The 23,325-nt window shown below is 59.1% G+C and overlaps 1 protein-coding gene across 1 annotated transcript in view; it reads left to right on the top strand.

Moving 5' to 3' along the window:
• The window catches only part of KCNQ1 (potassium voltage-gated channel subfamily Q member 1), a gene marked incomplete at its 5' end in the record, with an annotated part of 256,765 nt that overhangs the window by 5,669 nt on the left and 227,771 nt on the right, over window positions 1-23,325 (top strand). The window contains 4 exons of the mRNA XM_081798456.1: window positions 15,952-16,078; window positions 16,468-16,546; window positions 16,972-17,068; window positions 17,560-17,700. Coding sequence (XP_081654582.1) covers window positions 15,952-16,078; window positions 16,468-16,546; window positions 16,972-17,068; window positions 17,560-17,700 — 444 coding nt within the window. The remainder of the gene's footprint in view (window positions 1-15,951; window positions 16,079-16,467; window positions 16,547-16,971; window positions 17,069-17,559; window positions 17,701-23,325) is intronic.

Here is a 23,325-nt window from a genome sequence, read left to right as displayed (position 1 = left end):
GTCCACACTGTTGTAGCAGGCGCGTGGCCATACCTCACGGTTTTGGGGGCATTTCCTCAGCGACCAGCGACACCCAGAGCCTTGGGCTCATTTGCCTCGCACACTCGCATGCACGCATGCCGTCTGACCAAGGGCGCGGCTCCTCTCCCACCTTAATCATCGGACTGGTTCCTATAATCGAGATCTGAATCTAGACATTAGATTTGGATGGTCAGATATGCATTTTCCCAATACCTCCCCCCGCCCCGGATCTGTGGCTTCTCATTGCTCCTTAACACTGTCTTTCAGAAGAGCTGAAGTTTTTAAGTTTTGACGAAGTCCAATTTTTCAGGGTTTTTTTTCTCCTTTAAAGGTTCATGTTTTTTGTATTCTGTCTAAGAAATATTTGCCTAATCCAAGGTTACAAAGACTTTTCTTCTATATTTCTGTAGAAATTTTCTAGTTTTACATTCTGTGTTTATATCTGTGATTCATTTCAAGTTTAATTTTATATGCAGTGACAGGTATTAAATCTTTCCTGCATGTGGTTATCCAATTGTTCCAGTGCCGTTTTTCCATCGAATTAGTTTGACACCTTTGATGAAAATCAGTTGACCATATGCGTGGGTCTGCTTCTGGACTTTCTAATCTGTCCTTCCACTGCCACACTGTCTTGATTAATGTGACTTTCATAGTAAGCCTTGAAATCAGGCTGCGTTAATCCCTCAATTTTGTTCATTTTCAAAAGTATGTTGGCAATTCTAGCCCTCTGCATTTCCACCTAAAGCTTAGAGTTAGTTTGTTAATTTCTACCAAAAAAAAAAAAACCCCACAGAAACCCCTGCCTGAATGTTGATTAGGGCTGGGGCGAGTCAGCCATACACTTAAGTCCACTGCACGTCTTTGTAACGTTCAGCTTTTCTGCTTCCTGAACATGATGTGTCTCTGCACTTATTTAGATATTTTTACATACCACTCACCCGTGTTTTACAGCTTGGAGGGCGCAGATCTCACACATAATTTGTGTGGTTCGTTACTATTTCATGTTTCTGACACCAAAATGGTACAGTTTTCTCAATTTTGCTTTTGGATTATTTGTTGCTAGCATGTTGACCTTGTATCCTATGGCTTTACTGACCTTATTAGTTCTGGAAGCTTTTTTTTTTTTTCATAGATTTTTTAGGATTTTCTATGGAGATGATGGTGTTGTCCCAAACAAAGTCAGGGTTTTTTTGTTTGTTTGTTTGTTTTTTGTTTTTTTTTCCTCTTCAATCTCTGTGCTTTTTGCTCCTCGTTCTTGCCTGATGCCCTGGCTTCCACGACGACATTTAGTAAATAGGAGAGAGCAGTCCCCCTCATCAGGTTCCTGGTCTCGGGGGGATGTTTATCCTCTCGCCAGGAAGTGTGATGCAAGCTGTGGGTTTGATAGGTGCCCTGAACCAGCCAGGGAATCTCCATCCCTTCCTACGTTGCTGGGAAGAGTGGCTCTTGGGGCCTGGCTATTGCATATAATCTGAGGCTTTTTCTTTATCATTGAGAAGATTGTATGTGTTCTTTCTTTCTGCTTTGTTAATATGGTGAATGATCCTGAGTGATTTTCAGATAGCAAACCCACCCAGGGTTCTTAATATAAAGCCCACTTGGTCATGATGCATTTCTAAAAAATATATTGTTGGATTTGGATTTGCTAAAATTCAGTGTCGAGTTTTTGCATCTGTGTTCATGAGGGATATTGTCTGTGGTTTGTTTGCTCGTAATGTCTTTGCTTTTGGCATTAGATAACCAGTTGGGAAGTGTTCCTGCTTCGTGATTCAGGAAGAGTTAGCGTGGGGCTACTGGGCTTGCTTCCATGCCGGACAGAACATGCAAAGCCATTGGGCCTGGGTTTTTCTTTGTGGGAAAGTTTTTGGTTAGAAATTTAATTTTTTTCACGGGTTTAGGGCTATTCTGTTTATTTCTTCCCGAGAAACTTGGGGTAGCTTGTGGCTCTGATATTCGTCCCCCAAGGAGCAGGAACCTCTACCCATCTCGTGACCAGCACCCGTGGGCTGGGATTGTGGGCACTCGAGGGCCATCCGAAGGCGGGGGACCCTCCTCAGTGCCCTGACAGGGGGCGCGGGCTGGTGCCCCAGAGCTGTTCCCAGCTCCCTCCAAGCCCCTCGCTGCAGGCCGCCCAGCTGGGCACCCCCTGCGGGCACGCTGGTGACAGGACGTGGTGGGAGGCAGCGGGGGGCCGAAGATCAGACCTCCTCTGTTTCCTTCCAGCCCCGTTCTCGGGAAGGCCACCCCTTCTCAGAGGAATGAAATTCAAGTAGACAGCCCTTGGAGCCCACGGCACGTCTGCTTTTGTCTTACGCTTTTACTCTGTAAACTCCAGCCCTAAAACAACATACATCCTTCTGAAGCTGTTCACATATTAGCTCTTAAAACAGCAAAATCCGTGCACAATTTCCTCTCAATCCCTTAAAACATTCCTGAAAGAAAAAAAAAAAAACTGTTTAAATTCACCGCCTGTCATTACAATCTCTGGACGTGCAGGGCCGGCTGGGGTAGCCAGCCGCCGGGACGCAGAGGAGCGGGGCCTCCACACGCGCACCCTGCAAAGACCCGTGACAGACGCGGGCCTGCCCGCCCTCCCCCGGGGTGGCAGCCCCCCGACCGCCGGGTCCTTGGAGCCCCTCAGCCTCTGCTAAAGTAAACACTATTCAAACCAAGGCAGAACCTTTCAGCACTTCAACCAGATAATTAGAAAGGGTTTTCATCCCCGAGTCTCTCTCGGTTTGGTAAACTTCTCGTTCTGGGTAAATTCTTAAATAAGACATTTTTAGAAGCTTGGGCGCTCAGCAAATAAAACTACGCGCCCTCCCTCCCCCCTCTCCATCCTTGTCCCCCCATCCCAGCCGGCTAAGGTGGCCATCACAGGGGTGGAGCTTCGCTGGGGCTAACGGCCCTCAGCAGTGAGGTTCCGGGGCTGAAAATAAACCCCATTTAGCTGGCCCATAGACGGAAATAGCCCTGTCTGGGGAAGACGGGGGATTTGCTTTAAATACGTGTAAAGCTGGCTGCTGGGCGGCTAATGGTGTCTGCAGCCGGGCACGGGCGGTCTCTGGGCCTCCTGCTTCCCTACCACAAATTGCAGGGTGGCCCGCCCAGCTACTCCTGTGTGCGCGAGGCCCCGAGTGTGATTCACGGAGCTCTTAGCCCCAAGGCCATGCGGTGGGGCTCAGTGGGGGGTTCAGGACCTGCTTTCCGGATAAGCCCCACCTGCCTTCTTCACTGTTCAGAGCACTGGACACCGCCCCCCCCAAACCCACCTTCTGCCCCCGGGCCTTTGCTTCTGCTGTCAGCCTGGGATGCTTCTTCCAGCATTTTGGGTTCTATCTTCAGAGCCGAGATTTTTCCATGCTGTGGGGAAGGCACAGGCCAGTGTTCGCCTACGCAGAGAAAGCCACCGTCTCGCCGAGGCCTGCAGGACCCCCTTCCCAGGAGGAGAAAGCTTTGGGGGCTGTGACACGGACATGTGCAGGGACCTTTATCCAGCCCTTGGTCTGACCTTGATGATAACCTGGAGCCCTCAGGTGCCCATGCTCTCCCCTTCAGGCCAGAAGTCTGCATTCAAGGTGTAGGCAGGTGGATTATTTCTGAGGCTGTGAGAGGAGTCCTGTCCCAGCTTCTGGTGGTTGCTGGCCATCTGCGAGGTTCCTTGGCTCATGGATGCATCATTCCGTCTCTGCGCCATGCCCACACGGCGTTCTCCCTGCACGTGCCCATCTACCCCGTTTGTTAGGACGCCAGTCGTGTTGGCTTAGGGCCCGCCCTAATGACCTGGCCTTAACTAATTACATCTGCAAAGACCCTATTTCTAAATAAGGTCCCATTAGCTGGTCCTTGGGCTCAGGACTTCACATGAGCTTTGGGGAGGCACACTTCAGCCCCGAATGGTGTCTGGGCAAGGGGAGTGGGGTGGGACTGTGAAGCAGGGGACCCTGGGGTGTCATTCTGACCTGTCCTGTTTTGGTATGAGAGGCCGGTGGCCCTCGGGGACTCTTGTCACCCGTCGTACCAGTGGGTCCTGGCATGCACCCTGGGTTTGGCGCTGTGCTCAGAGCCAGGGGCTTGGTCAGAGGAAAGGAGACAAAAGAGGTCCCTGTGCTCAGGAATTCTTGAAAATGGTGCAGGGTTTCCTGAAGTCTATGGAAGTGATGTTGGAGAGCCCCTGATGGGGGTGAAGGGACAGGGAGGAGATGAAGTCACACAGATTCCTGTGTCTCTGGGGATGAAGCCATTGTAGGGGAAACTATGGTGGGAGTTCTTCCGATTGGAGCAGGTGTGGTTACAAGTTTTAGGCACTGAGCGCACAGTGATGGAATGAAACAGTTTAGTGAAGTGTCCACACTCAGGAACGAGGAGGGAAGGGGTAATACATTGACCACCTCTCCACCTCAAAGGAAAATGAAAGAAAGAACATAAAATGCCAAATAGTAGGATGGGAAAAATCAAACCGGATGTATCCAGTTTTACACTAAATGTAAATGGCCTGAATACCTCTATTAAAAAGCAGAGGACTATGAGAAAGGTTTTTATTTTTATTTCTAACAAATACGTTGAGGGGAATTCAGCAAAGCAAGCTAATGACGGACAGTTGAAAAACAAAGGAACAGCCAAAGGAATGCCCCGCAAGTACACACAAAAGCAGGGTAAGCGGTGTCTGTCTCTGCGTTGAGACAAGCCCACATGAGGCTTCTGGAGGAGATGTATTTGTGAACTCTGATGTGTCAAACACCAAAAAAAAAAAAGAATTGGTAAAACGAAAGCTACTGGAAATGCAGGGCAAAACAGGTTAAATGGGATCACTGCGGGAAACTTTAATGCACCTCTGAGAATAGGACAGTTCTGGGGAACACAAAATATGCGGGTGTGTAGACAGTCCATGTTGCAGTGGACTCTAACAGTAATCTAAAACAATGGTCCCTGTTACCTACCGCCGTGTAACAAGCATCCCCAAACCCCGTGCCTCCACACACCCATCCCGAGGGCCTCACTGATCCACAGTGTGGGCAGGGCTCTGTGGGGACGGCCCCTCCCTGCTTTGCCTGACCTTGGCAGCAGGCTCCACCCGGCTTCCCCACAGCTTGGGTCCTGGGACGGGAGATGGGCAGGCCTGGAGAGTGGGCATGATCCCTTGGCCACCTTCTTTTGGTGCACAGAGCCCAGATACAGCGGGAGGAGCAGCGAAGAATCTCGGGAGCATTGTAACTTTAATACCAGCACTGTAGTAGGGCTTGATAATGGAGATGTTCTCTCCTTATGCCCACGGAACACTGGTAGAACCAATCATTTCACTTGGCTGGGAAGAATCATCTAGCACATTCTGAGAAGTTGAGATGTACTTGGCTGTGATCAAAACCCAACACTACTAGAAATAAACAGATGCAAGTTTACCACAAAGGCCCCGCCGTTTGGGAATTAAGCAGTGCTCTCCTCGGTCACCATCAGGGTGAAGAGGAGATGAACGTGGAGGGAGCACGCTACATAGGGTCGTGGAAAGTCGATCTCTCTGCGTGGTAGGAAGCACTTCCCCGGTCTGCCCCCCCCGCCCAGCACCGACGGTGGACACCTGCAGTCTTCATACCGGTTACTTGCTAGTGGCTTCCTTGCGTGGCAATGTTGTCTCCCCACGTGGCTTGAAATTCACTCATTAAAAGCAAATAATAGGTAAAATGCGTACATTATACACACGCGCGCATGTATTCATGGACTACCTCCTGGCTGCCCGCTCTTTGCCAGGTGCCCCGGGGGAGCCCAGGGGCCGTGTAGCTGCCTCATGAGGCTGTGAGAAGCCCGTTCTGAGCAGGGAGAAGACCACTGCCCCTGGGGGGCCGCCTCCCGGTCACATCTGCCTCCCCCACCCCAGCCAGGTGTCCGGGAGTGGCTGGGCCCCGGTCCACCTCCCGACCTCGGGAGCACCCAGGCGGGGTGGGGGGAGTGGGTAGCGCTTAAGCACTCCAGGGATGCTGGCACATGGTCCTGTGCTGTGAGCCGGGTCCCAGCACCGGGGCACCTTGCCCAACCACCGGAATCGTGAGGGACTGGAGGCGGCCTTGGTACGGCACCTGCGGTCTACGGGCAGGGGAGGTGACCGCTGGGCAGTGTTCCCTCAGAGGCTGAGCCAGGCAGCCTGCGATCCAAGGATGATGGGCCTGAGGGTATGTTAGGGCCACCGGTGGGCCCGAGTTCTCTCTTGGTCTTACCCCCCCGCCCCCTCAATACACACACCGCCGTGGGGCTGAGACCCCTCTGCGGTGCCACGGGCGACGGCCAGTGGGGTTTGCAGGTACCTGTGGAGCTTCGGACAGAGGAGGAGGCAGCTGGAGGCCGACACGGGGCTGGGGAGGCTCCTGTGGTCGGGCCAGCCTGAGCCCTGGCTGCAGGAACTGCTTGCTCAAAACTTGTCCTCGAGTCTTCTTGCCTCCCCCTCCCCCCCCAAGGCCGTTTGGCCTCCACCGGACTTTCCCCAGGAAGCCCAGGCCGGGAGAAGGTGGCCTGTCTGTGAGTCGGGACACCTATGGCCCGGCCCCACCAGCCATTGAGCCCAGGGGGTGCGGCTGGGGATGGTGGTTCAAGGGGAGCCCAGGGGCCTGACCCCAGCCAGGGGGCTGAGGAGCGGGGCGCCCCCAGGGCCTCACTGTACCCCCAGGCAGCCTGGACAGCAGGCCGCCCCGGAGCCGTCTGCTCGGGCAGTGACTGAGGTGGGGGGCAGTGCCGTGGCCCCTCACCAGGCCAGGGGGCCGGACGGCAGCTGTTGCCTGCTCGCAGGGCCCGGCGGCTGGGTAGATGGGAACGTCCGTCCCCATGGTGACGGAACTAGTCTCATGGCCTCTCCTGCTTGACCTGCAGAATGGCCACCCCAGACAACTGGCAGGTGGGGCTGGTTCTCGAGGGAAAGTGGCCCAGTAGTACCTCCTGAGTCGCCCCCAAACCCGTGACGACCTTTCATGGGTGGGGCGGCACCGGAGGCGACTGGCCTGTCCAGGCTCTCCACCCCCAGGCAGGGGGCTTCTACCTCCTCACGGGGCCCTCCAGGGATTCGGGGTGGCTGGCCCGTTGAGGAGAGGCTGCGTGGGGGGCCCCAAAGCACCAATGGCTTCAGGCAGGTGGTCCTCAGACCTACGTGGAGGTGGAGACCCACATCGCACCCAGAGCGAAATAGTGTCTGACCTGGGGCACCGTGGGTCTCCCTGGGTCCCTCGGCCCCCTGGATTGCGGCACCCACCCTGGCCCTTTGAATCCTGGGTGGGTGCCCTGCTAGGGCTCAGCGCTGGACCGTGCTGCCAAAGTGAAGGCAGACCCTGGCCTTGGGGAGATGACCGAGGAGGTCGGGAGGGGTCCCTGGGCTGGGATGAGTCCCACTGCCTTGTCAGGAGGCTGGGCAGGCCAGGGAGACGCAGGTCAGGTCCAGATCGAGGTGTCGAGAGCTTGGGGTGCCTCATACAGGGTCAGGGGTCGGGTCAGCAGGGGCATCTGTGCCGCAGGCAGCCAGGGGGTTCCTGAGACAGGTCTGGGCAGGCCTTGGGCGTGCCAGGCCCAGACCAGGCCGGGGGCTCTCCACCCCTCCACGCCGCACCCTCTTCCCCACCTGTCCCTGGGAGGTCCCCTCTATCCTGAACCCATTCAATGCCACCCTGTCCTATAGGTCCTTCCGTGGCATTTCCACAGACCCAAGGGGCTCTTATCATTTCAGCCCCCACCCACTGCTCCAGGAGGTGGACACCCCCGGACCCCCATTTTGTAGATGAGGATGCTCAGGCATTGGAAGGGTTGAGTGGCCCACTGGGGTCCCTGCCCTGGGGGTTCGGTGATGCTCTGTCTTGCCGTCCTGTGGGGGAGTGGGGGCTTTCAGGGGCCTGCCCCTCTGTCCCAGCCCAGAGCTCCCCTCGGGCATCAGGGCCCCCTTCCCTGTCCTCCCGGTGGCTGACTCGGGGCCTGGCCCACAGGCTGCGTGGAGCAGGGGGCAGACCCTGTTAGGGCCACCTCGGGGAGCCAGGACCTCAGGCAGGAAGCAGAGGGGTCCAGGGCCAAGGTTGTGGGGCTACACATTTGGGGGCCTGTGGGGCAGGAGGGCTTCCCATGGCGGGGGTGGGGGAAGTTGACAGGCGGGGTATGCTCCCCGCCCCAGCAGAGGCCTCCTGCCCGCTCTGCCGGGCTGGGCCGTGGCGCCTGTCCCAAGGTGGGGCAGCTCGGGCAGGGTGGGGCTGGCGTCCCACGGGGTGGGCGGCAAGTGTGCCCGGAGGGCCCCAGCTGTGCGCAGCACATGTCCCCGGGAGGCCCAGGAGCCCGCATCGCGGGCGCGCGTGCGCTGGGAGCAGCTGACCACAGGCGGTCCGCAGACAAAGGGTGCTTTGAGCAGCCTGCACGCCTGCTCCGTGCTCTCGGGCCAGATGACTGTCCCGGGAATGCCGAGACCGCCTCCCTCTGCGGCTTATCGGGTCCCACTTGGAGGCACAACAGCTGGGCTGGCCCCAAAGCCTGCCGTCCGGGCTCTGCTGGAGGGACTGCGGGCCCCCCCCCCCGCCGCCCCGTGGGGACGCCTCCTGGCCCCGGGCTGGCCCCCAGGTTTTCCAGACTTGTGGGGGGAGAAGGGGAAGACCCTCACGCTGGTCACCCGCGCCCCTGCGCTGGTGGGTGGCCTGGTCTGGTCCCCATGACCCCCCTTCCGGGTCTCTGGGCCCCTATCTCTGCCCAGCGAAATCCTGCTTGCCCCGGAAAGTTGGGGCATCCTTCTCCCCGAGGAGGCCTTTGAGGGGACCAGGAGCTCCTGCAAAGCCTCCCCAGGCTGCACCCCTGAGCTGGCCGTATCCAGGGAGGCGGTGGTGCCTTTTGTCCTCAGCCCCAGTTCCTGCTCTTTCTCATCCCCCACCCGACAGCCCGCAGGCCCCTCCACCCCACAGTCCCTGGCACTTAATCCCTTGTGGCTGGTCGTCCACCTCTCTTTAAAATGTTTCACGTAAAGATAACGGAGCAGTAACATCACAGAGCCTGGGGATGGGGCAAGAGTGAGGGTCTGTGAGGCTGCCTTTACTGTTTAGCAAAAGAAAAAATATTTTCCGTCCCAAAAGTCGGGATGTAAGCTCAGCTAATCTGAGCGGGTTTAACCTCCAGGCCGTCCTGCTATCTGTCACATGGGAGCAGTTCGAGGTGGGGATGCTCCTAGTGCTTCTAAATCCTGCGACGCCGGCAGCGCTGAGCCTCAGAACACACGGGCTTTGGACAATCTTCCCACCGCCGAGGATCCCCTGGCTGATAAAGGAGGCACGGTAGATAAGGCCACCAGCGACCTTCATCCTTCTCTGGGCGCCGTGGGTCCACAGAGTTACGAAACGCTTGAGTAATCACCAACCTTTCCCCCGTGCGCACTCACAGAAGACACCAGATAAGCACCTGCTTTTCGGACCCTTTATCTCCACGCTTGGGATTTGCAGATCTGCTGTCACAACACCGTTACCCCAAACACCAAAGGCAGGTGCGGGCCGGTGTGCGGGCCACGTGCACCCTTGTGAGACCCGGAGCTTTTTTCCCTCAGTCGACTTGGACCTGGTGTCTGTCAGCAAAACAGCAGGATTTCAAGTCAGGGCCTCACGGTGCCGTCCAGGGGCAAGCACGCCTGGGCTGCGGCACGTCCGCACTGGGTCCAGAGCCTTCCGGGAGCGCCCCGCACGCCCCGGCCACACCGCGATGAAACAGGGCGAGGGGAAGTGTAGAGACCCCCACTCACAGCCACCACCCCGGCTGGCCCTCTGCACCTCGCTGCCCCGAGGGGACCGCAGGAGGGACCTGGCGGGGTGCCGGGCTTTGGGCTAGCAGCGGCCGGGAAGACGGGGACTCGGCGCCCCGGGACGGGAGGAGCAGTGACTCTCCCGGCCGCAGGTCGGGTGACACACGGGGCCCGGTGGACGGAGGGGCCCCCAGCGGGCGTGTCTGTGTTGTGGGAAAGCACACACAACACCGCATTCACCGCTCCAGGTGCACACTCAGCATCTAGTGCGTTCACGCTGTGGTCCAACCACCACACCCCTGTAGTTCCAGACTCTCCCATCCCCCCCAAAGGAAAGCCCCTCAACCGTGGGCAGCTGCCCCCCCGTTCCTCCCTCCCCCAGCCCCTCACACCCGCTAATCTGCTTTCGTTTTACGAGTTGTGGTAAAGTACACATACCGGGCGATTTATCAGAACTGTGTCTAGGTGCACAGCTCAGGGGCACTAAGCACATTCACGGTGTTGTGCAACCGTCCCCACCGCCTGTCTCCAGAATGTTCCATCTTCCCAAACAGAAACTCTGTCCCCGTGAGACACCACCCCCCCCAGCCCTGGTGCCCACGGCGCCGCTTTCTTTTTTAAAAAATTCAACTTTTTGAAACTAAAAAAGCAAAGCAGTTCACTCGTTTCTCCCCGCCACCCCCCGACCTCTGGCCACCGAGTCCGTGAGCTTAGTTTCACGTGTGTGTTTAGATTCCGCGTACAAATGAGAGCTGGCTGACGTGGCCACTGACCACAACGCCCTGGAGCGCCATCCGTGCTTTTGCAAATGGCAGGATCTCGTCCTTCTGATGGCTGAGTGATATTCCACCATAGAAACAACATCCCTTCTTTATCCACTCATCCATCTGCGGACGGGCGGGCTGCTTGCATGCTGGCTGTGGTCAGTAACGCCGCCCTGAATGTGGGGGTGCCACGTGTTTTTGTGAATTAGTGTTTTTATTTCTTTGGGGTAAATACCCAGTAGTGCGATTGCTGGGTCGTAGGGTAGCTCTAATTTTAACTTTCTGAGGACCCTCCACACTGTTTCCTGGAGTGGCTGCACCAGCTTGCATTCCCACCAGCCGCATAAGAGGGGTCCCCTTTCTCCGCATCCTCGCCAGCACTTGTTTTTTGTGTGTGTTTTTTATTTTAGTCGTTCTGACCGGTATGAGGTGCTATCTCATCATGGTTTTGATCTGTATTTTCCTGATGCCGAGTGATGTGGGGCATCCTTTCCTGTGTCTATTGATCACTTGTATGTCTTCTCTAGAGAAACGTCTATTCAAATTCTTTACCTATTTTTTAATTGGGTTCTTGCTTAGGAACCGTGTTTGTAAAAGTCATTGTAAACTATACAGACAACATCACTTCGAGCCACCCCCACCACCTGCCACCAGTGAGACCCACAGGAAAAGCCCAGGATCGGCCTGGACTGAGACTCATGGGACGACATGGGTGGGGGGCTGGTCGGCCGCTCCGTCCCCTAAGGCCCCCATCTCAGCTTCCGGCTGAGTAAGTGCTCGGCTCTGTACCTCTATCTCTGCACCCACCCTGGCTCATGGGCCCCTCGTCCATGATGCTGACCGCAGCTGGGAGGCGGTCTTGCTTTGTGTGACAGTGGCCAGGGCAGGAGGGGTCCCTTTGTCCCTCTGGTTTTACTGTGGTCTCGGCGAGATCCCGGTCACAAGCCCAGCCTCTCTCCTTGTATCTGCAGGGCAGAGCTCAGGGCCGTGCTCCATCAACACCCCCGCCTCCCGGCCTGCATCCTGGACCCGGGTGCACACCAGGAACCAGGCGGAGCTGGCCGAGAGGGCCTCTGGGCTGGCTGTGTCTGATGGCGGAGCCAAGTGGTTTCCATGGGTGGGGTGGATGCTGTTCCCGGGGGGTGGTGAGGGCTTGAGCTGGACTGAGAAGGGCATGAGGACCTGGAGAGGGGCCGGAGGGGGGGGTGGGCACCAGGAAAGTCCCAGGCACAGAGCACTGGGGGGCTGGGGTCGGGCCAGCGCCTGGGGTACGGAGCTGCCTTGGGTTAATGGGAAGCTCTCAGGATAGGCTGGGGGTGAGGCCCAACACACCCTGACCTCAATGTATGGACAGTGAGGAGGGACAGAGGTGGCTTGAGCAGAGGGCCTGGGGGAGTTAACAGCTGTTGGCAGGCTCTGGGAGGATCTTGAAGGCCCCTTTAGTTCACCTTTGGGCTTGCTTAGGGCCTGGTATGCAAAGACAGATGGCCCTTGGGCCTGCTCCTGCCAGGTGGGGGAAAACTCAGGGCACAGAGGGTGGCCGGGGGTGGGGGGGTCACCCCTCCTGGACCTGGGCCACTGAGGCTGGAAGCTGGCCTCCCTCAGCCCAGAACCAGGAGGCGAGGGCCCTGCCCTCCCATGAGCCTGCTGTGGACTGGGGGTGTCGTCCGGCGGTCAGCCCTCCTGCAGGCCCCATACCACCCCCCACCCCCCAGTCTCCACAAGTGGACGGTCAAGCCCAGTCACACCCCTGTGCAGCCTCCAGCTGGGGGTGGCCAAGGCACCTCCTGGGAAAACATCCCAGGACCCCTGCTGTCCCGGAGCTTTGGGCTAGCCCGTCCAGCCCTCCTGAGCCCAGGTCAGAGGACAGGTGGCTCCAAGAGATAGCAAAGGGCCAGGCTGGCCAGGAGATCTGCCCCAGGAGTGCTTGAGCCACAGGGAGCCTCCAGAGGTCCCAGCGCCCAGGTCTGAGGCCCTGGCACTCGAGGCTGCCGGTGGTAGAGGTCATTTTGTCTCTGAGCGAAAGTGCATCCCCGAGGTCTCATGCCTCCCGAAGGTAAAGGGCTCCTGCCCGTCCTTCCCAGCGTGCCTGCCGCATGGCGTCTGTGAACTCGGCCCCGCCTGGGTCTGGGCCTCACTCAGACACTGTGAGCGCCCCATGCAGCCCGCCTGCAGCCAGCCGGGCCTCGTGCTGCATTCCAGACTCAAACAGGATTTGAGGATTAGCATTGTTTTAAATTATTCCTACACCTCAGCCCTGCAGAGGGGAATCCGTGTTCTCAGACAGCCGGCGCTGGGAGAGCAGGGGTAGCTCTGAGCTGTGGACCAGGTTCTCCCAACGTGTGAGAGCAAGATAATTTGGTGGGGGAGACACGCCCATCCTTAATAGTTAGTTATTTTTTTAAGGTTTTTCTTTTTTTTTTAATAAGATGTTTCTAGTACTTTAAATCTCTTTAGGACACAACCGAAGAGGGTATTTAAATAATAAGCCAATACAGCAAAATAAGAACAAAAACCACAAAGTGATGGGCCAGATGGTGAGTGGGTATGCGGAGCTGGGATGGAGGCTCCAGGAACGGCTCCTTTGGGGACCACCTGGCGGCCAGGTGAGCCCTCCTCCGTGAAGATGCCAGCGCCCATGTCTCTACTTCGGGAACATGGAGGGTGGCCAAACGCCAGACTCCAGACTGCCCCCTCCGTTCCCCGCGAGCACCTCACTGACCACAGGCTCATCCCACCTACCGCGACCCGGCAGGACCAGGTTCTTGGGAAACACATGAATGAGATAAAGCCTTGTGCGGGCACAGGGCACTCTCGGCCTGCTCACTGGGTTTGTTCACACATTGCATTCATTCATTCAGGAGATCCACGTGGAGCTGGGGCGAGGGAGAGGGCCTGGGGGGTGAACGTGGCCCCGGTCCTGGTGGGCTCAGCCAGCCTCCAGCCAAGGCCACTGCCCCCAGAGCCAAGGCGAGGTAGGAGCCCAAGCCAGCCCCGTGAGGTCACAGAGCCTGCAGGATTGCGCACCCCCCGCCCCCGGCTCTCTCGCTCCTACGGGATTCCATGCTATGAAGGAGAATTTCTTTGCAAAAGGGAAGAGGTAAACTTTCCTGCGTTTTCTCCCATTATCCGCTAAGCTGGCTCCCAACACCAGCCGGATGGCAGAAGCACCCTAGTTAATGACACTTGGGAGCCAGGGGACAGTGTCCACCACCCCCTCGTGGTGGGCTCCCTGGCAGGGAGGGCGGAGGGGGGCATGGGAACAGGGGCCCCCTGCCAGGGCCAGACTCCAGGGGCATTACAGGGCAGGGGGCCGGCTGGAGGCCAGCACGTCTGGCCTCTTCCCCTCAGCAGTGCCCTCGGGGTGGGTCCGTGCTGGAGAAGGCGTCAGAATCTCTTCCCTTTATGAGGCTGAATGATATTCCCTTGTATGGATAGACCCCATTTTGTTAGGGCTGCTCAGGGTTCCTTGAGATTCCATGTGAATTTAAGATAAGTTCTTCTATTTTTGCAAAAAAACAAAAACTCATCGGGGTTTTGGGAGAGATGGCGTTGTATCTATAGCCCACTTTGGGTGGTGTTGGCCTCTCTGTCCCACGTGGTCCAGAAACGTGGGGCATGCCCGCACTTCTGCATCTCCTTCCGTTTTTCGGCACGGTATTTTCCCGTTTTCACTCTGTGAGTCTTTGGCCTCCTCAGTTAATTCATAACTATTTTATTCTTTTGGATGCTACTGTAAGCGGGAGTGTTTCTGTCCTTTCTTCTGAATATTGTTCATTGCTGGTGGAGAGAGTACAGCTGATTTGTGCTTGCTGACTTTGTACCCTGCCTTGCAGAATTCTAGTAAGATCTGACAGGTGCACGTGTAGAATTTGTGGCGTTTTCTACACATAAGGCTGTATCCCCTGTGAACAGAGGTCCTCTTACTTTTCCTTTCCAATCTGGACGCTTTCTTTCTTTTCCCGTCTATTTGCTCCAGCCGGAGTGCGGAGCCCGGTACCACACGGGGTGACAGGGGTGAGTGTTCTTGCCTCGTGCCTGATCGTAGAGGAAAAGCGTCCCGTCTTATGACTCCTGTGGTCAATGGCGTGCTGTTTACTGCAGGGTTTTCAGATGTGGTGTGTATTACGTACAGGTGGTCTCCTTGTAGTCCTGACTTGTTCACTCTTTTCAATGCGAAGCGTGAGGCATTTGGTCTTACGCTTTTTCGCATCAACGGAGGTCCAGCGTTTCTTTTCCCCCCTTCGTTCTGTAAACTCAGTGTGTTCTACTGATTGATTTTCTTTTGCCGAACCATCCTTGCATTCCAAACGTAATTCCCACGTGGTCGTAGCATGGGATTGCTCTTACACGCTCGGGAACTGGCTCGGATTCGGGTCTGGGCCCCTCTGTTCTTCCAGGGGCTTCCTCTGGCTTTGGTGTCAGGGGAATGCTGGCCTCACAGGATGAGTTAGGAAGTATTCCCTCCTCTTCAGTTTTTTGGAAAAATTTGAGAAAGATTGGGATTAGTTCTTCTCTGAATGTTGAGTAGAATTCACTAGTGAAGCCTCAGGTCCATGGCTTCTCTTCGATGGGAGAGTTTTGATCACTGGCTCAGTCTCCTTGCTAGTTATAGGTCTACTAAGGTTTTCCATTTCCTCCTGAGTAATCTTAGTAAGCTTTTGTCTCTAAGAACCTGTCCACTTCATCTGGGTTGTCTGGTTTCCCTTTGAACTTGGTTCTTACACCGTCTGTCCTCGTTTGTCTATCCATCTACCTGACCACTCAGCATCCACCTGACCACCCTGTGTCCACTGCCCATCCATCCTCTGCAGCCTGGATGTGAGCCCTTGGCGCTCTGGCTTCCCCTCCTCGAGGTAGCCTGACTGCAGACTGACGTGGGGAACAGTCCTTGTCAGAGCCCTGGCCATGGAAGGAGCCTCCTGAGACCCCTCCCCTCCTACTCCTGGTGCCCACCACCCCCACCCCCCACCGCCATGGGTGCTCTTGCATCTGGGCCCCAGCGATGGCTGCCAAGTGTCTCCAGATACTGTGTCCTTGGTGGCATGGTGGCTGTGAGGTGAAAGAGGGACCATCCCATGAGGACGGATGTTCTCCAACACCCAAATTAGGATGTATGGCCTGAGCTCTGGGAGCTCAGTCGTTCACATGAGTGCTGGCTGGAGAATGTGGGCCCCAGGGCACCAGGTTTCTCAAGGCCCAACGAGGACACGAAATGTCCTTGGGGGAACATCCTTGGTGCAGACATCCCCTTGGGCCCTGGTCTGGAAAGCAGCAGGTGTCTGCTGGCAGTGGACCTGGCCTTGGGCCACTGGCCTGTCCAGGTGGACTGTGCGGTAGGTGCCACCCACCCCGGGGCAGACCAGGGCCCGGGCTAGCTGCTGCCCTTGGGCGTCTCCCGTGGAGGCCCCCGGCTCACTCCCCTCTGCCCCACAGGAGATTGTCCTGGTGGTGTTCTTTGGGACGGAGTACGTGGTCCGTCTCTGGTCGGCAGGCTGCCGCAGCAAGTACGTAGGCATCTGGGGGAGGCTGCGCTTTGCCCGGAAGCCCATCTCCATCATCGGTGAGTCCTGCCTGCCCCCAGGGGAGCTTCACCCCGAGCTTTCCGGGCACGGGCTGGGCACCCTCCCCAGGAATGGAGATCCGGCAGGGTGGGTCCCCATCATGAGCTCCCGTAGACAGGGTCCCCCGAGGCCATGGAGTGACCCCCTGAGCCCTGCAATGCAGGAGGGAGCCTCAGACGCTGCTCGTGGGTCTGGGCTTGGCCATGCTCAGCACAGCGTTGGGGGGTCTGCTGCCCCAGCAGCCTGGGAGTGGGGCACGGAGGTGGGCCGGGTGGGCCTGGGTGTAACTGAGACAGAGGGCCCCATCCGAGTGGCCCTGTCCTCCTGACCGCCAGGCTCCTGTCCTGAGCCAGCAGCCTGGCTGGTGACGTGCCACCCCTCCCCCCAGACCTCATCGTGGTCCTGGCCTCCATGGTTGTCCTCTGCGTGGGCTCCAAAGGGCAGGTGTTTGCCACCTCAGCCATCAGGTACAATGGGCTACAAGCCGTCCCAGCTGGGGGTGCGAGAGCCCGGGGCAGCGTGCTAGGGGAGGGGGCGCAGGCTCAGACCCCACATGGGAGTTAGGCCGCCCGGGTTGGAGACCCAGCAAGAGCACTTCTGGGACTTGGGCTGGGACCTAACCTTCTGGGGACCTCGGTTTGCTCGTCAGTGAACTGGGGTGATCCCAGGGCCTTCCCCAGAATCTGGTCTGGGGAGCAGAGGAATTTGGAGATGTGCAGGTTTGGCTGAGCCCCCGACCCTGTGTTCGAGAAGGAGACAGCGAGGCCTGCGTGGTGGCAAGCGGGCAGATTCAGAGTTGGGCTTTGAGGGGCTGCAGCGGGGCTGGGGGCTGGTGAGAGGTGCCTGAGTGGGGTGAGTCGGGGGCAGGAGCACAGAGGTGTCTCCCCCGCAGGGGCATCCGCTTCCTCCAGATCCTGAGGATGCTGCACGTGGATCGTCAGGGAGGTACCTGGAGGCTGCTCGGCTCCGTGGTCTTCATCCACCGCCAGGTGGGTGGTCTGGGCGCGGCGCAGGGGCCCGAGGTGGGGAGGACGGGGTGCGATGTCAGCCAGGCAGACGATGTGGCCACACTCCCTCGAGCTGGGGGGCAGGAAGCCAGGGGCAGAAGTGCAGGATGGAGAAAAGAGGCTCTCAGAGGCTCAGAGATCTAAAAGCCACAGATGGGAACAGTCCCGTGAAGGCGAGGCCCGTCGCCACCATTCTCGGGGCTGAGCCGAGGGCCAGCGGAGCCTCTGCAAGACGGCCTGACCCTCCGGGCAATGGCCGGGGCCAACGCCGGCCATGGAGGAAAGGGGTGGAGGGGTCCTGAAGTGCAGTGCGGGCATGGGAACCACGCGGGAATTCACGGAGAACCGTCGTGGGACCCGGAGCGTGTGCTGGGCCGGCCCCTGGCCTGTGATGTCTGTCCGGAGTGTTGTGACAGAGGCCGGGGACGCCGCGAGTGCTCGGCTGACACGCCCTCTGCCCGCTCTGCCCCCAGGAGCTCATCACCACCTTGTACATCGGCTTCCTGGGCCTCATCTTCTCCTCGTACTTCGTGTACCTGGCCGAGAAGGACGCCGTGAACGAGTCGGGCCAAGTGGAGTTTGGCAGCTACGCGGATGCCCTGTGGTGGGGGGTGGTAAGTGGGGACAGGCGCCCCAGGCAGCAGCGGGGCGGAGGGCACCGGGTTCTGGAGCCCTGTGGTGGACCCTTCATGCTCAGAGGACGCCGTCGGGAGGTCCTCGATGTCTTGGAGCTGGTGTAACCAGTGTCCGATGGGGCGACGAGGTGTGTGTGGGGGCTGGGAGCCCCTGCCCGCCCCCAGGTGGGGCCCTGTGGGGCCCCACCCAGGGTGACAGCTTTCCTTTGCCCTGGCCGAATGGGGAGGGTGGGGTCAGGCGTGGGGCCTGCCTGTCCGGGAGGGTCTGTCCTGGCCCCAGGAGCATCTTTGTGCCAAGGAGCACGACATTAAATAGCAAACAACCCAGGATAGGACGGGCAGGGGTCCTCGTGAGAAAGGAAGAGCGCTCCCCTGTTCTGGCTGTGCCCCAGGCCTGTAGATGCCGTAGCCGGGCCCTGCCCAGAGACGTGCAGGCTCCCCCCCCGCCCCAGGGGCCCTGAGGCTCCCCTGGCTGTGGAGATGGGCTCCTTGGGCACACGACCGCAGGGCCCAGCACGCTGGCTTCACTTGCAAGGCCCGGAGCATGGGCTGGTGGCGCTGGGCTCCCTGAGCTGCCCGTCTGTGGGAGAGGTGGACGTAAGGTGGGGGGGCAGTTCCCGGCAGGCCAGGTGGCTTGCAGGGACGGGGGACATTGCACAGAGGACCACTCACCGCTGTGGACAGCCAGGCGGGGCTCCGCCAGCCACACACACCCTGAGTCCTGCCTGTGTCCTTGCCGTGTGGGCCCGCGGAGCCACTGTTGAGGGCATGAAGGGTGCCCCTTAGCACACCTTCCACCACAGCTTGGCCTCATAGGGGGAGGGTTCTGGCCATTTCAGTGCAAGGTGGCTGGTAGCTTCCCCACCCGCGGGGACCAGGACACGGCCTGGGAACAGAGGGCACAGCGTGCATCCTGGGGTGGAGGCCTGCTGTGGGGAGGATCAGGGCATGGGCCACAGGCCAGGCCCTCACACTCCCCACCGTTCCCATGGGGTACAGCGCTCCCTCCTTCAGAGTGCTCTGGGGTGCAACCAGCTAGCGCCCCAGGGGGGTCTAGAACAGAGCCGGGAGCAGCGGAGCGGGTAACAGCGGTGGACAGTGGCCCCAGTTACAGGCTGAGCGTGGCTGGGTGGGGAGCCCCTCAGAGCTGGGCGTGAGGCGGCTGATGTCCGGTCTCTTTAGGGTGGGGGGGGGCAGGGACAGGAGCTGTGGCGAGGCCTTGGGGGCAGTGGAGGGTCTGAGGGGCGCTGGGCAGGGGCTAACAGCCAGGTCTGTCCCGTCTTTTCCCTTCCAGAAAAAGTGGGCCTTGCTCTCTCCTGGGGCTCCTCACCATCCTCCAGAAAGGAGACCCATCCCAGTTTGTCCAGGGGTGGGGAGGCTCGCTGTGGCCCCCAGGCCGCCACAGGCCCCTGCTGTCTGTGTCTCGTGCCTGTGATGCCAAACATACAGGGAGGGCCCCTGATGTTGGCGCGTCTGCATGTTTTCTGGAAGTTTCCACCGTGCCAGGCTGCTCGAGGAAGGGAAGGACATGCTGACCCAGCTCTGGGCTGGGGAAGGCCCCGGTTCCGGTCTCTGTGCTCCCTCGCCGGCCCAGGTGCGGCAGGCCCTAGCAGGTTAGGGCGGGAGGGCTCAGCCCCAGCAGGGAGCTTGCCAGTGGTGGGTGGAGGGGCCGAATCCTGGTGACGGGCCCGTGCAGGGACAGGCCGCCCAGAACCAGGAGGAAGTGTGTGGGTGATCGCCCGAGGCCCGGCTGATAAGCGGTGCCCAGCCTTGGCGCTGCCCTCCCAGCCTCCCCGGGCCGCTCCCCTGCCCCCAGCCCTGGGCAGAGCAGCGCCCCCACTCTCCCACACCTGTGCAAACATCCGCCCGCCGGCCGGGAAAACGGCCCCTTTGTGCCCAGCTTGGCACCGGTGCCCCAGCCCTCGCCGTCAGCTGCAGCCCCAGCCTCGGCCACCACGGGCCCTGGTCTGGCCATTGTTCCTGCCAGGCCCTGCGTCTCGGGGCCGCCCCGGGCCCCCCGCCCCCCGGGGCTCTGGGGCAAACGGCTCCCATTCATAGCCGCGGCTGCCCCTGCAGCTGTCCGGGCAGGAGCGGCCCCCAAGGCTTGAGTTATGGGCTGTGTTCCTGGCGTGTCTCGGACAAACAGAGCTCAAGAAATGCAAGACGGGGCGGGCCCTGATTGGGGCTTTTAAGCTAGTTTGGTGATTTGCAACTGCGCCCAGCAGTTGTTCTCTGCCCGCTCTCTGTGTCCTGGCTCCATTTACCTCTCATGGGAGGGGGCACCGGCCCCGAGGCTCTCTGTTGGGGGCAGACAGTCCAGGTGGTGCTGCCCTGGGGCACCCAAGGGAAGGGGCGGCGAAGGCCACATGCCGGGCCATTTCTGGCCTCCACACTGGGTCCGCCCCGAGATTTGCTTGCACCCCCCCACACCCCTCACCCCACAGGCCTGGGCTGGGGGCCGACCAGAGGGCAGAGCGCCTTCTTAGAGATGTGCAGGATAGACCCTAAAATAGGGCGTCTGGGCCACCGGGAAGTGAGAAGGGCCATCCCCTGCATGGAGAAGAGGCGGGGGAGTCCTGCAGGGGAGCTGGTATGCAGACACCCTCGAGTCCGTCCAGGCTGCAGGTGCCCCGGGATGGCCCCAGGTGTGCTCAGCATCTGGGCTCAGCAGTGTCTGTTGTATGGATGAATAAGTGAGTTCACGAGCCGTGGCACTGGGGACAGCGGGGGTATTCGTCTCCCGGGGAGGCCATCAGAGTCCCACAGTCTGAGGCGCTTAAGACAAGAGCAACGTATTCTCTCCCAGTCTGGAGACCAGAAGTCCGAGATCAAAGCATGGGCAGGGCCACGCTCCCTCCGGAGGCTCCAGGGGAGGGTCCTTCCTGCCTCTTCCAGCTTCCAGGGGCTTTAGGCATCCCTGGGTTTGTGGCCACATCTCCTGTCTCTTATAAGGACACTTGTCTTTGGTTTAGAGCCTGCCTGGATTGACCAGGATGATCTCCATGCGAGAGCTTCCCGTAACCACCTCGACAAAGGCCCTGTTCCCAAATACGCTCATATTCTGAGGGTCTGGGAGGACATGAAATCTGGGGGGGGGGGGGGCGCTATTCAGTCCCGGACGGCGGTGTCCCAGCCAGACTTCACGAGGAGCGCCCCCCTTCCCAAGCCTCAGTTCTAGGTCGTCTAGCAGGGGTGTCCGCTCAATGGCTGAGTGTCTCCTCCCGTCCCCCCAGCCCGGGTGGGGACGCCCAACACTGGTGTGAGAGCCCCCCTCTCCCCCAAGTGTGGCGCCCCATGCCTGGCTGCTGAGGTGTTTGGGGAGGATTTAAGACTTTTTTCTTCGCCCTTGGAACAAAATGCGTTTGTTTGTGTTAAAGTTTGAGTGGAGGGAAAAGCCATTTTTGCAGACACGGGCTCTTCTGTTTAGTGCCCGGGGGTCTCTCAAATCAGGAGGCTGCTGGGCTCTGTTTACCCCCTGCATCTAAATTTAGTCTTTAGAGTGAACATGTTGGAAGCCCATCCCTGCATTTCAACCACCATTTAGAGTCTGATTTCTGTTCACTCTCTCAGCCGGCGGCTCCAGAAGGGTCCAGCCTCTGGGGTTAGAGTGCCTCCTGGCCGGGTGAGGTCAGCTGGGTCTGGGGGCTGAATAAGGGCCTGGGTGAGGACAGGACCCTCCAGACATTCACATGCAAGCCTGTCGGCACCACCAAGAACATGGGGCCGGTGTCGGGACCTCATCTGAAGCTGGGAAAACTGAGGCCCATGAGCCGGGAGTGGCAGGCCAGGTGCCCACCCCAGCACTCAGACCCTACATGTCCTGGGGCTCTGTCTGCCTGGAGCTCTCCGCAAAGCCTGCGAGGGCTATATAGCTGAGAACCAAGTCCTGCAGGACCCAGGCTTGTCCCTGTAGACCACTGGGTGTGGGGTAAGGACTGTGGGCTCCGGGAGCCCGGCCAGAGAGCCTTCCCCGAGGAAGGACCTTGGCAATAGGTTTTACAGGATGAGTAGGAGACCGCAAGGTGAGGGTAGGAAGCAGGATGGATTTCTTCTGGGGTGGGGTTCAGCTCATGGCAGTGAGCGTAAGAACTTTCCAGCTTCAGCCCAGTGGAAAGAAACATGGTCAGCATCAGGGAACACTGTGAGACAGGCGTCCATGCGACACTGTCGTCAGGAGCATGGTCAGGAACGTGGGGGTCCTGTGTGGCCTGCACAGATTACCTGACCTCTCCGGGCCCATTTGTAAACTGGGTACAAAACGAGTACCCACGTCCACGAATTGTTGAAGAAGTTAAGTCAGCAAGGATATGGGCAGCCTGGGGCCCCAGGTGCCCAGCGAGGAGACAGCAAAGGCTGGGTGTAAATGGTGGGGGCCCCTTGCCGGCCACAGCTCTCCAGGCATTCCCCAAAGCCAAACACTTGTGCTCGACCCATGGCAGGCTAACTCACACTAAAGTGTGTATGGCTGCCGTGGTCCAATCACACCCCTGAGCCCTTCTGGTTTTGAGAGTCTTACTAACTGCCCCTGACCAGCTCTCCACTTCCAGCACCTTCCTCACAGAGTGGCCCCTTTTGGTGCATGTGTTTTAGCCCCTCCTAAACCCAAAGGACCTCGTGTTTCTGATCCCCATCCTGAGGGCCTGGGCGAGGCCAGCCACAGGGAAGGGGCTCCTGGAAGACTCATCAGGCAGTGGGGTGGAAACGAGGACGGCGGACCACGGCGTCCACTTCCAAGGATGCCAACTCAGTGGCACCGTGGAACTGGCCCTGGGGCCAGTGAGCACGCGATTGGGCCATTCCTCAGTTTCCCCATCTGTAAAATGGGGAGGCCACAGAGCACCTCCTCGGGCCGGCGTGGGGCTCACCAAGGGGACCGCAGGCCCAGGGAGGCAGCAGAGGTTTCTGCAGCTGTGAGGACTCTCCTTGGACCGTGAGGTCCTCTTGGTGAGGCCAGCTTTCATCAGGAAGGCCTATTTCTCCACGTGCAGATGTGACGTTGGGGCGTCGCTGTGGTCCTACTCAGCGCTGGCGCAGGTGCGGCAGGATGGCGGGCAGCCCGGATCTTGTGCCCTCAGGGCTAGAGCCCTGGCCTGCACAGGGTGATTTGCAGGATCCCTGGAGGGCCTTCTCTGCCCTGGCAGTCAGGGAGGGCCCGTGAGCCACGCAGGGGTGGGGCTGGAGCCCGAGCTTTCCTGAGTGCGGCCACAGACTCACGGAATGAGAGGCTCCAGTTTGGGTGTGTCCAGAGATTTCGCCCTGCCCACGGAAAGGAAGCCGGTTTCTTTTGGGGTGCTTGCTGTCCTTTGACCCATAGTTTGTCTGCCTGGCTGGGCTGTTCCCTGGCCCCCATTGCCAGCACGTGGCCCCTTCGTGGCCGTTTCCCACCAGCTAGGCCGGGGCCCCCAGGGCAGCCCTGCGGCGGCCAGGGCTGAGCACACCCTTGGGACAGGTGCCCGAGGACCGCTGCCCCCGCCCATCACGGCCCGAGACTGTCCTGCCACCCGCCCGGCCGCCCCCTGTCCGTGCTTCTCCTCACCCTGGCTGTGTCCTTCCAGCCTCCTGCGGGCAGGCTGCTGGCCCGTGGCAGCACGGCAGCCTCTGGCC

This window comes from Leptonychotes weddellii, chromosome 11 (genome assembly GCF_054177405.1).
Source record: "Leptonychotes weddellii isolate Sample4059 chromosome 11, ASM5417740v2, whole genome shotgun sequence".
Taxonomy (NCBI): domain Eukaryota; kingdom Metazoa; phylum Chordata; class Mammalia; order Carnivora; family Phocidae; genus Leptonychotes; species Leptonychotes weddellii.
The sequence above is the reverse complement of the archived record's forward strand: the minus strand, read 5'-3'. Positions and strand labels throughout refer to the sequence as shown.